Below are 12,867 nucleotides of genomic sequence, written 5' to 3'. Positions count from 1 at the left end.
CCAAGAGCACCAAGGCCTGTCCCACTGCCATTAGCACCTAGGTTGACTCCTGCATCTAACATTGCAGTGCCTTCTAGGGAGATCCTTCGTCATTGGTTGATGATCAGGAGGAGGGAGAGATTACTGACAATCCCTCCCACCAGGAATGGAATGACTATATAATTCCTACCTCCTCTCCACTGGCTCCCCAACCATTGTATTCTTCTCCGGATTATATAGGACTCCACAACCTGATGGAGAGAGCTGCAAAGAGGTTCCAGCATCCCTTGTCTGTCAAGCAGTCAGACTGCTTTTTATATGATTTCAAAGAGCCCGCAAGGAAGTTGGTGATCGCCAATTTCATAGTACACTACATCTGGGAAGAAGGCACAAGGATTATGCAAAACCCAGCAATGGTAGTGGTCGTTTTGCCACAAATAGACAAAAATTACAAAGCATTAGAGGATTCATCTGTCTGCTTGGTGGGACACCCAAAGATGGACTTAGTTAATTCTCAAGCGGCTCAGTGCCGTTCAACAATTCTTTCTACTACTGTCTCAGCTCCACCGGATTGAGAGGGCAGATGCCTAGACAATATAGTTCAAAGGTTTTCATCAATATCCACCATCACAGTCCACGTAGCTAATTACTTTGTTATATTGGGCCGGTACAACCGACAAAGGTGGTCTGATATTGATGCACTAATAGATCGCGTGCCAGAGGATAGAAGATCAGAGGGTAAAAGAATCCTTCAGGGTGTGGAGAGATCATCTTTCGAAATGATCGATTGTGCTATAGACATAGCCTTTACTGGATTTTGGCAGGTGGCAGAAGCCGCAGTGTTAAGGCGGCAAGGATGGCTAAAAGCAACCTCTTTCCGGCCTGAGACCCATTCAAAGATCCTGAAAGTGTCTTACAATGGGAAGCCCTCTTCTGTAAGCTTGTCGATGATGCTTTACAGGCCATCACAGCAGATATGGACACGTCAAATATGGACACCTCATTGCCGTTTCGAGAAGTGCATGGAAGAGGTTTCTCCTCGTATAGAGGGGGTTATCAGCACATTCAACAACCCTATCAGCAATAATAAAAACCATCTTACCAACAGAAGTCTTTTCGTCCTCCACCAATGGCAGCCTACAACAAGGAAGGGCCTAGGCGGAAACAGACACCTCAGGGTAGAGAAGCCAATAGAAAACAGGGACCTCTCTCCGGTATCTGCGGCACCCAACTACGCAACAGCTGTGGGTGCAAACATTTCCAATTTCGTCCAGAACTGACGGCAAATAATCACAGACAGATGGGAATTAGATCTTATCAACTATGGTTGTACCCTGGAATTTGTCCCAAGAGCACGAAGAACTGCTCCAAAGGGAGCTGCAAAATCAATGGACTTAGCAATAACTGTGGATACCTCCCTACAGGGATGTGGCGGTTATCTTGAGGACCTGCAAATTCATGGAAATAGGTCTCCTCTCCAGAAGAGCATGCATATCAGTAACCTGGAGCTCAAAGCCATCTATTTCAGTCTCTGAGCTTTCCTACCAAGGATAGCAGGGTCTTCAGTATTGGTTTGTACAAGCAATGCCACTGGCATCACTTGAACAAACAAGGGGGAACACAATCGCTAACCCTTTCTAGGAAGCTCAGGAAATTTAGAGCTGGCTGACAACACACAAAATACCTCTTTAGGCGCAAACAAACAATCTTTTAGTAGACCTGCTCAGCAGAACCATGGACAGCTGCCTCGAGTGGGAGCTGGATCATTTGACGCTGGACAGAATCTTCTTTCTCTGGGACAAACCCAGCATTAGATCTCTTCGCAACAAGCTTGGACCGTAAATTCCAGTTATGTGCAAGTCTGTATCGACATCCAAGGTTGCAGGGGAATGCCTTTTCGATCAGATGGTCCGGGATCTATGCATACACTTTTCCCCCTGATACCTCTCCTACCAGAGGTTCTCAGCAAAATTAAAGTGGAGCAGTGTCGTCTCATCCTGATAGCCCCCGGTGGCTCATTTGCCTACAAATATTCCGAACAGTTTTGACGATGAGCCAAAGCCAGGTCCTTCATCCAGACCCGACTTCTCTCCACCTATGTGCATGGCTCCTGAATTCCATGAATTCAAAGATCTGAATATTCCTCTAGACTGCCGAGATATTCTCTCAAAGGCAAGGACAGAGGACACAATAAAGATATATAAGGTGAAATGAAAACGTTTCTGCCAGTGGTGCCAGAAATCAAACCTATATCCTCTACTAGCATCACCTAGGCAGATTACTGCCCTATCTCCCTTTCGACAGCTCAGTAATGGTTGGTGCATGTGTCTATTAAGGTGCATCTCACAGCATATTAAGATATAGACACCCATTACATTTTCTCTGTTTGTGCGCAAGCAGAATCATCAAACAGTTTATGAAAGGATTATTCAGAGTCTTTCCCCAACTTTATGCTCCTCTCCTGGACGGGCACCTGAACATAGCTCTATCTCAACTCAGCATCCATTTGAATCCATACACAAAGCAGAACTCGGATTTGCCACATGGAAGGTCGCATTCTGTAATTCTCAGAACCAGTCCAAAATTCATTCCCAAGGTCCAGTTGGATTTTCATCTCAATAAACCGATAATATTACGGGCTTACTTCCCGAATCCGACATCACCAGCACAGAGGTCTCTCCATATGCTAGTAATCAAAAGATGTCTAAAATATATTGCACTAAACAGCTTAGAAAAACTGACCAATTGTTGGTCTCACATGGACACACTAATAAGGGTGCCCCAGTCACAAAAACAGCCATTGCTTGATGGATCTCCGCCTCAATCCAGTTCTGCCCGTCAAAGGCTGCCAAGCCACACACAGCGTAAACCAGGGCACACTCAAGTAGGGCAGATTCCACCTCCACTGCTTTTTTGCGTGAGTGCCTCTGGAGAAAATGTTGTGCTGCGACTTGGAAGAATGTCCAAACATTCATGCAGCATTACTGCCTGAACTAATTGCAATGCAGTGATGCATTGGTTGGACAGGCTGTACTTTAGGTTGCATGTGTTTGCTTATGTGTTTATGCTAATTTTATTGTGTGATATATATATATATATATTTCTTGAATTGCATATGAATGTTATGTATATATTTTCTACCCACATTTCCTATTTGGGCTAATGCTTTAAAGTATACAAATACAGTAACTGTTTGCTATTCTGATTTAAGCATGTGAATCTATGAACGATCCAATACAGGAGAAGAAAATGAATAATTTACCTGTAACTGTAGTTCTCCGGTATTGATATCTTTCATAGATTCACATGCTACCCACCCTCCTCCACTGAGAGGTGCCCCTTAAAGCTAAGGATCATTTTTCCCACTTGTGTTTTGAAAATCTGAGGTATTTTTTTTAAAAGGCAAAGATAGGCTATTAAAGTTATTGTTCATTGCCATTATAGCATGAGATAATGATACATACTGCATTATTATGGTACCATAGGACTCCCACTTCTACGACGGTGAATGATTCAAGTATGTGAATCTATGAAAGATACCAATGCTGGAGAACTACAGTTACAGGTAAGTAACTCATTTTTTTATTTGATGGCTCAAATGTCAAAATAAGACCTAAATCTATGCAGTCATGCAATAGTATATGCACACGTATGTGTGGGGTTTCAAAATAGGTAATGGGTTATTTTTTTTATAGCCTTAAATTTGAACTATCTTATTCCTTATTTTTTATGGACATTTAGGATTTCTCAAGAACATTGGAAAATTCATAGCAAGCTAGATCTGTTTAATGAAATGATCATTGAACACATTAGGTTGAACTTATTTCACAAGGTGTAGATAACCCTTTATATTCTCGGGTAATTTGGGCATTAACTAATGTTGGCAGTGGTGTCTTTAAACGCCATGTATGTTTTTAGATTGGTGTTTTGATTGAAATAATTGGCTAAGATTTTACAAGTAACATTAATAACCCAAAAATAAATGGAGGCAAAATAGACATTTCCATGAAGGCAAAACCCTGGCAATAATTGACGTTGAAAGTGATTTGAATTTGTCTAGTTGTGTTTTTTTAATTTACGAATGACAAATAGTTTCATTTGGGCAAATCATCATAAGATGATACATAAAAACTTAAATATTTGCTGTATTATCTTTATAATTTCTCCTTCTATTCTGAGCTGATAGTATATTTATTATATACTATTGATCCTTTCTTGGTGTGATTAACTTTATAGCCTCCCATTTCAGTGAATTCTTCCATCTTACCAAAAGCGTGAATGTTACTGCTGTCTTCTTTGAGATTTAATGCTGTCAGCATATAATGTAAGTTTTACCATTTGTGGAATCGGTGCCTTTATCTTTACATCGACACAAATGACTTGAGCTAAAGGTAAAATGAATACCACAAGTAATAGCGTTGACATAGTACATCTTTCTTTTGTACTGTGTAAAATATTTACTTTCCCAACTAGCTCTTCAATTAAATATGATTGTAACTTTTGCATATATATGTATATATTGAGTGTAACATCTATAAACGAAACTGAACAAACAGATTTCTCCAAAATTACACATAACCGTTACTAAATCGAATGACTTTTCTGTATCAATATTAAGTATTGTAGCTTTGTTTGTTGAATTGGTCAGACGATCTATTGGTTTGCTGAAATAATTAAACTTTGCACTAATAAATCTACCAGGCAAAAAAGTTCTGATCATAATCTCATGAACCAGTTTTTTGCAGTTTGTACTAATCATGTGCCCATACACGCCCAAACCCTCTTATTAAATACATATAATTTGCTGTGTCTAATGCAATTGATGTGGTGTCCTCATAAAATGTCTTCCCTCACTCCCACCCCCGATTGAATGAAATGTCACGAATGAAAACAAAAACATTTAACTGAGGACAAGGAATGTTTCTAAGAATAAACTTACCATGCTTCAAAACCCCTGCATGGCCTTCAAGGCGGAAGTTTATTTTTCGGCCTTAGTTCAGTTCTTCGCTAAAAGCTTTAAACTGGGAGACTTTCAAAGCAAGTTTTATACATGGGGGGGTGGCTTTTAGCTGCCTCCAGCGCCCACTTTCTCTAATCCAAATAACCATTTTGTGACCCCCCCTCCCCCCCGCCCCCGAACCGCATTCTCTTTGGTGAGAACCGGTCCCTAGCCAGTCATTTGATTGTAGAAGTGCTGGTTAATATCAGGCCATGAGATATGCAACTAATCACGGTTCACCGCCTAGAAGAACGCTCGGGGAGACTGGCTTACTTCTCACAACTTCTTTCAAGTTCCCACATCAGAATTTCAACTGTGCTTCTCAAATGTTGTTCTAAGGCTGCAATGCTGAAGGGGTGTGTCACACAGCAGGAAGTTATGATTATGGTTCCAAGCACAATGAAGACTCAGCAGCTGACTCTCAGCGACTCAGACGTAGCAATCACACACAAATAAAAGGGCAGGCCTTGCCTAACCACTTCCTCCATCTTTAACAACAGAATCTGCTGACTGGCCTCCTCTCCTCAACCATCTACTGAATGGCAGTGCTCGGAAAAAGCTGAGCAGCGATTCTTAACTAAAAAGGTCCTTAACACATTTCTAAGGGTGACTCTGCCTCCATTCACTGGTTACAGGAGTGCAAACATTCCACCTTCGCTCTCTCGCTTGCTGTGCTATACCAGAGGGCATCAAAAAATGGCTACTACTATTCCTGGCAAACATAGTTCTGTTGCACAGTCTTACTATTGTTTACATGCCACACAAAAATACTTTACACATGCACTCTACATGCACACTGAATGTCAGCACAAATGTGTAGGGCTTCTAAATAAACAGATCTTTTAATCGAGTGGGAGCAGTAGGCCACACTACTTTCTGACACAGAAAATGGTCTCATCAGGACCATTAGTTCACAAAAGTTGGTATTCTGCCACCTCTGCCTAATGTTAACAACCCAGGACATTGACAGTAGCCCCATGTCATTAGAAAAGGGCATTTTTGGCACTCACCTCCAGGTCACAGGAACATTTCTAGACCTTGGCATTACTTGAACTGGCCCAGGCCTCCACGCGCACACTAGATTATCATAATCCCTGGACTAGTAAAATGTTTTGTTCCAGATTCACATGCAGTTGGGTCACTCATGGCAGAACTACATTCCTGTGTAGTATGCAAGAAACAGTTCTGTCCCCAACACCACCTGTGCTGTAACATGGGTTGTAGCCAGTGCTTGGGTTGCTCTTTGCTTGTAGCTGTTAATAAAGATCAAATCAAGCCACTTGGGCCCTAGAGTAATCCCAATTAAATACAGTTTAAAGGTACTTTCTTTCTGACATAACAGTGAATACTGTCATCCAGTAAGAGAAAATTCAATGAGAAGAAAAACGCTGCTGAGTGATACAATTCCTTATTTATTGAACATTCAAAAATTCAATATTACCTTAAGTTAAGAACACTTACGCTGTTGAATTCAGTACATTGAGAATCTGGGGAAGCTTTACATAAAAATTTATTGTGAATATGAACATTCGCATTGTGAATTTTTTGTGTTCTTAACCTACATTCTCAACTGTGTTTTCATAAGGAATGTTTCATAAGTATCAAGCATAGAATAGATTTATAAATTGTTTAATCAAAACGCATCCAAAGGTGTAAACAGTAATGAAAATTGATAATGCTTAAAAGGTGACTTGATGAGGAAATTCAAACCATTTTCCTTTTTTTTTTTAGCTGTTCAACAGAAAGAGATTACACAGAGCAATACCTCAACGTCAACAATAACATTAGTCACTAGTACGCAACCAATTTCGTTGGTTACAAGTTCAGGATCTGGGACCATTCATACTACTTCAATAAATACGGATTTACCTATAGCAACTGCTTCCGCTGACGTTGCTGCAGATATTGCAAAATACACCGGAAAGGTAAGTTCCCAAAGAAAATTCTGTTAACTGGTGCCTTCTAAATCCTTTACGACCAAGCTAATCACGTGTTGCACCGTAGAGTGTAGATGACGAATTATGTACTGCTATCCACAGAAGATTTTATCTTGCTTTTGTGCTATGCCAGTTATAAAGCATAGTTGACAATGCCTTGCTTTTCTCTATTTGTGTTGCACTCACAGGAGCAGACAGAGCCCATATTGAAAGTAATTCACATCATACATTAAACAATTCAAACCCAATCTATCTGTGAAACATAAGAACTGACATGGTGAGGAAACATCCATCAGAACTGGATAGGGAATAAATGTTCCCTTTCTAGGGGAGTGTTAAAGTAACAGTAGGCCTGTAATAAAATTCATTTGAATTGCATAACATTATCTAACTATCTGGTGTTTACGCTTTAATATGGCGTGATAGAGGAAGCCTCAGATGCGAGCATGAACAAGCTGCCTGAGTAACAAGGATCTTTTGCTGTTCTTCGCTGGATTTTGTCACGGCGTTCTTACAGGGTCGTCGTGTAATCTGTACGATCTGTTAGAATGGATTGATCACTGCCGTAGTGACTGGGAGCTACGCGTCTTCAAAAAAAAGTGGACTGATGATTGTGCCCTCGATATTAATAGCGCTAACCCAGTGGTTGGTGCAGGAAGTTGTTCGACCTTTTTACAACGAGGCTGACTGCAGCTATGTGCTGGTAAATTTGTATTTGTGGCCCAAAGTCCTGAAGAGGCCTTTAACTTTCTGATAGGCTGAAACACGTCGACTGTCATTACAGACTGTCATTACAATCAGACACCCTATATCATGGAATTAATCTTTGGAAATATTCGACGAGAGCATTGAAAAAAGAAGCATAAAGACATTTTAGCTTCCGAGGCTCTACTATTATGTGGCGATTGAGATGAAGGAATAAAGGTTTTATAAGACAATACCATGAATTTCCTTGTTTAAAGTATTGGGCTTCATTTGAACCATTGAAATAGGGTATTTTCAAAGTTTTCGTTGCTTTGGTCATGTTTATGTTGATTTGCACAGTGTAAATATTGTGTATAGATATTTTCCTCAGGTCTGTCTGCTTCCACACCCGGGTGTGCACCAAGAATTAATCCTTCATAGCTCAGGTATGCTGTAGGGCTTTTCCTATCCTCTACAAGTAGTGTCCTCACCTACTCAGCTTAAGATGCTATGGGGTAATCCCTTTCACAACACTAGAGTATCTCTGGACAGCAGGACGCAAGCAATGAGCAACCATCGAGTTGGATTCCAAATTCTGGTGGAAAGAGCGTCACACTCTTATCCATTTCTCTGGCCTGAGACTGTCCAGCGTTCAGCTTCCTTCAGAGACACCATTGTCTCAGAAAAGTCCCGGCTACCTCCTGTGTTATCAGGTATTATGTCCAACCCCAGACATTGAAGTAATAGAAGCCCAGGAAATTCACCCCAAGCAGTTTTGAGGACAATCAACAATTTTTTAATGTTTTACTTGTATTACTACCTGTACATGTGAAAGGTTCCATTTGACATTTAATTTCTTGGCCGTGAATTTTCTCCATGTTCATTTAGCTCGAACTCGAGATTTAAAAAAATTAATATGGTTGGATATTCTGAATGTATAAAGCGCTCTATACTTTGCGATAAACATCAAAATGAATGATTTGCAATCAGTAAAACAAGTAATTACATTTGACTAAATTGTGCTGTTAGATAATGTTCCAACAAACTAAATACAATGATGCCTATGGTATTCCTTTTAGAAACTTACTAGTTGGAGACAGATACTGAAAATTATCTATCCACTGTTTTTTAATTACATATTGAAAAAATCTCCACTTTTTACTTTTTGTTCATCTCACAGCTATCTAAAACAATTTTATAACAAATTAAACACAAACAAAGAAAGTTGGTTTCAACAACTTATTTTAGTCAACCAATTCTTCTTTTCACAGGAAATTCTTTTCAATTATCATGATTTTTTAAATATTTTATACACATTTATATACAATTATCCTCAGGCACCATTGGATCTGTAGATGAGGTGCTTGACAGAGAGGGCATTAAAAAACCTGTTCGAATGACCTCAGCCCTTTACATACAGAGTGACTTTTGCTGGGGACCACTGTAGTCTAGTGCTCATCTCAAGCTTCAGCCACAGTGTTACAGAGTGTACCATGGTCCAGGCACATTAATAAGAGGAACTTTTTTGCACTTTTGCAACTGCAGGAATTGGGGGGTGGGGGGGGGGGGGGGGTGGGGGGGGGGGTTGATAGATTCCTGTGTAAGCCTATTGACACAGAGTAAGTCTGTCTTGTGACCTCCTGCAGTACCTGAGGACCACTACTGATGGCTTAGCCCGTAAGGCCTCAGAAATGGAGGGCACATTTGAGGAACTAAAGACTAAGGCTGAGCAAACTTAGAGGAAGGTACAAGGTCTGGACCCTGCTTTGGAGGCGAAGACCTTTTGCAGGGGAGCACTTAGCATCACTCTGAATGCGTTAAGCCTTTTGCTGTCATATCAATGGTAAGCCTGGAATAAGAGCTGAGGAGGATGGATGATATGGCCAGAGCTCCTCTTTAGGGTGTCGTCATTGACAGAGGGAGATTTTGCAAAGTCACTTCTGTGAGAGGATGTCTTAGATGGCGACACAGTGCGGGTCTATATCTTCTCAAGGTGATCTGGTGTCCTACAATAGGCATAGACTTAAGAGACTAGTTGTGGGAAGCTCCAGAGCAGAGTCGAGGGTGTGAGATGGGAAAAGTCTCACCAAATTATCTGCTTTTTAGGAGCACTACGATTCACATTTTCCTAAACAGATATCTCAGAGTAGGAGGAAAGAACTCAAGATCATCAAAAAGGAGATACTGGCTTTCTAACTATGACCTTCATTCTGGTCTCCTGCCAATTTCCATTTCATGCTGAAGACGAAGCACATTTTTGTATTTATTGCACTTTCTTCTGCACGTATAAACCTATGATCTTTTCTAGGTATGAAAGTCTGTGTTGGAACTAGATACATATTACCAACGTGCTATTAATTATACATAATATAGTAATTAGAATTATATAACTAGAAAGGTTTATTTTCAAATTTTTGGTTTGTACCATGGTTGTTTACCATTCTCACCAAGCGGATTTGGAAAGGAAAAAGGGCCGAAGCAGCTTCCGGCATCAAGCAGATCCCCCAAACAACTAAATTGATGGGGGAAAAACAAACTTAAACATCAACAAGCATTTACAATGCAATGGTCTCAGCTTTGTTAAAGTTAGAGCTATTGCCATTGCAAATGGTATTTTTTTCATTTTTTGTTTAAAAAAACATAAATAAATGGTATTGTCATTTTACAATGGCAATAAGTGAGCATTAGAGAGTAGTAGAGAATATTAGCGGACTCAGAGCCACACACACATAGAGATCCACACAAATGTTTATATCTACCCTTTTATTAACAACAAAATGAAAAAGGAAAATGAAACAATTCTCCATGCATAATTATTCACCATTTACAGTTGTATATAAAGATGACTCCTGCTTCTCACAGAATACAGCTCGATTTTCCCAGGATGCCTCTGATGTGATGTAAGTTGTAACTGCTATTTAAACGCTCAGGTGCAGCATAACCAGGCGGGACAGAATAAGAAAATCTGAATGGATGATGGACGAATGCTCTCAATTTTTTTCAAAACCTTATTTAGCTGCTCAAAGGAACACATTTCAGGAACGAGAACCCAGCGTGACCGCCCGGTGTGACTGGACTAATGTGCCCTGGTCCCCCTCCCACGAGCCTCCAAAAAATGAGCAGATAATGTTTACGTACCGGCGGGGCATGGACAAGTGTACCCCTTTGCCCCAACATGTGAAGGGATGAGCAGGTGAATGTTGCGAGTGTGGGTGGGCCACGATACACAACTCTGAAATGAAAGCTAAAACCCGCCTCCTACCTCATAGTCTTGTCCAACACAAGTCTGAGTGCGACACCAGCTTGTAAGTGGAGAAAAGACACCGCTCTGCTAGACACGGGCATGCTAGTTAAAGCAAACCTGCCTGAATGGCCTGCCTTGCAGCCTAGGAGGCCAATTACCCTGTATGCTGTGCTCACAGGGAATCATGCCTTTACAGTAAACAACAACGATGATGAGTTCCAAAAGACATCGTGGACGTGGTATGATTATTGATTAACGTGTCATATTAGGATAAGTTAGTGGAAACTATTTCCCGGCAATGTCGCTGCAAATATATTTTCGGTTTGAAAAATACAGTAAAACAGATTGTATGAGATGTCCGCTGCACAAGGAAGAAAGGATGTGCGAGTCACTGCTTTCCTGATTGAAACACCCATAACACATGCTAGAGACTTCCAGCAAGACACTCGGCCCCTCTCTGATCAAAGACTGAAGCACAGAGTGTCCTTCAATTATTTTGCTCGGGCACTGACAGCCAGTCCTCAAATAATTTTCCCGCCCCTGCTCCTCACCTCGTCCACCGTGCCACGGGGAAGATGCAGCATGCCTGGGAGCAGCTTCAGTTTGACTGCCGAGAACTGTCAGTGGAAGCAGAGACGGATGTTGTCGATTACTGAGGCGGTAAGGAGGGAGGCGATACTCGGCGGCGCCCATAGCTCGTCCACGGATTCCAATTTGTTGTGCAGCCACAACCCGGTGTCACTCTCCCTCATCGACGACATCTTGGAAAAAGGCAGCCATTCTCGGTGGGTATTTTATGAAGCTACCTAAAACAACAACACGGCGGCTAGGATGTGAGCCAGGACCCCTGGGTAGTGCGATTCTCCGTATGCCAATATGGCGCGCCCAGTCGGGGACCATTCTCTTCCGTACAATCGACACCACATACATCGTGAACGTTTTCATCACATGGCCTGCGCATCTGCACGTCACCGTCACGAGTATCAGTCATAATAAAATCAGGCAACTGTCACAAACGTACCTTTGCGTTTTGTGTTTCTAACAATTACACAATTAGGGCAGTCAACTGGCCTTTCTTTTTCTTTGTCCCACATTAGGGTTGGCTGTCCAGATGCTCGCACTCAGCTGGAGGCTTTTTTGCGGGAGGTCCCAAAGTACTACTAATCCATGCATATCCTTCCCACCGACTGAACAAAGCATTGTTATTGTTGTTATTAGTAGTAGTAGTATGTTTTTCTGATAACAAAGCACTGGTGGAATCTTAAACTAGTGAGCTCCGCCATGACACCACCACGTTTCTCCGAGGCGAGGAATGCCTCTGAGAAACCAGCGTCATTTTTGGATTCGGGGGCGTGGTTTTCTTTCTCTCCTCTTCCCATTGGCTGGAATGTAAAATTCCAGCCAATGGAAAGAGGAGAGATGGAAAACAGAAAGAAGCTAAAAAACACACTCCCGAATCCGGTCTTCAACGGAGTGACGCCCCTCTCCTCCAATTGCTGGCCTCCGTTTAGGAAGCCAGCCAATGGAGAAGAGGGGCGGGTTCAAGCGCCCATACTGAAAAACAAAATTTCTTGCCAGTGAGACTGCGCAAGCGCAGTCTACGCAGGCCGAGACCTAAAAAGGAATGTGAATTAAAAATTAAACAAGTGTGTAACACTTTAATGCGAACAGGTAAGATTATTGTTGCTTGCACATTGGGGCAGTCAGTCTACTCGCCTCCACAACAATTTCTTTTCAACAAAAGATAATGTAGCACTTCCAACAAGTTCAGTATCTTTTTCAGTATACTTATGTTATAATTGACTGACGAAGGCCCAGGCACACAGAGTTTTTCTCCCAGGCCTATTCATTGAACTTTACAAAGAATGACAAGAGGAGTCAAGGTTGTGGTGGTGCAGTAATCTTTTTAGCAGCCAGTTAGACTTTGGGCCCAATATATGGATAACAATTCTTTGTGGAAATGAAGTCTGCAGTTTTGTGGTGAAGGAGAAGTCAGAATAGAAGCCTCTGTCACTCTCATGCCA

General features: G+C 41.5%; 1 protein-coding gene across 4 annotated transcripts in view; it reads left to right on the top strand.

The window, feature by feature from the left end:
- ZMYND8 (zinc finger MYND-type containing 8) overlaps window positions 1-12,867 on the top strand; it is a 417,579-nt gene that overhangs the window by 306,114 nt on the left and 98,598 nt on the right. For all 4 annotated transcript variants that reach the window (XM_086932602.1, XM_086932601.1, XM_086932600.1 and 1 more), the window contains one exon: window positions 6,710-6,903. In XM_086932602.1, coding sequence (XP_086788728.1) covers window positions 6,710-6,903 — 194 coding nt within the window. The remainder of the gene's footprint in view (window positions 1-6,709; window positions 6,904-12,867) is intronic.

The sequence above is a fragment of the Lissotriton vulgaris genome, chromosome 7 (genome assembly GCF_964263255.1).
Source record: "Lissotriton vulgaris chromosome 7, aLisVul1.2, whole genome shotgun sequence".
Lineage (NCBI taxonomy): Eukaryota > Metazoa > Chordata > Amphibia > Caudata > Salamandridae > Lissotriton > Lissotriton vulgaris.
The sequence above is the reverse complement of the archived record's forward strand: the minus strand, read 5'-3'. Positions and strand labels throughout refer to the sequence as shown.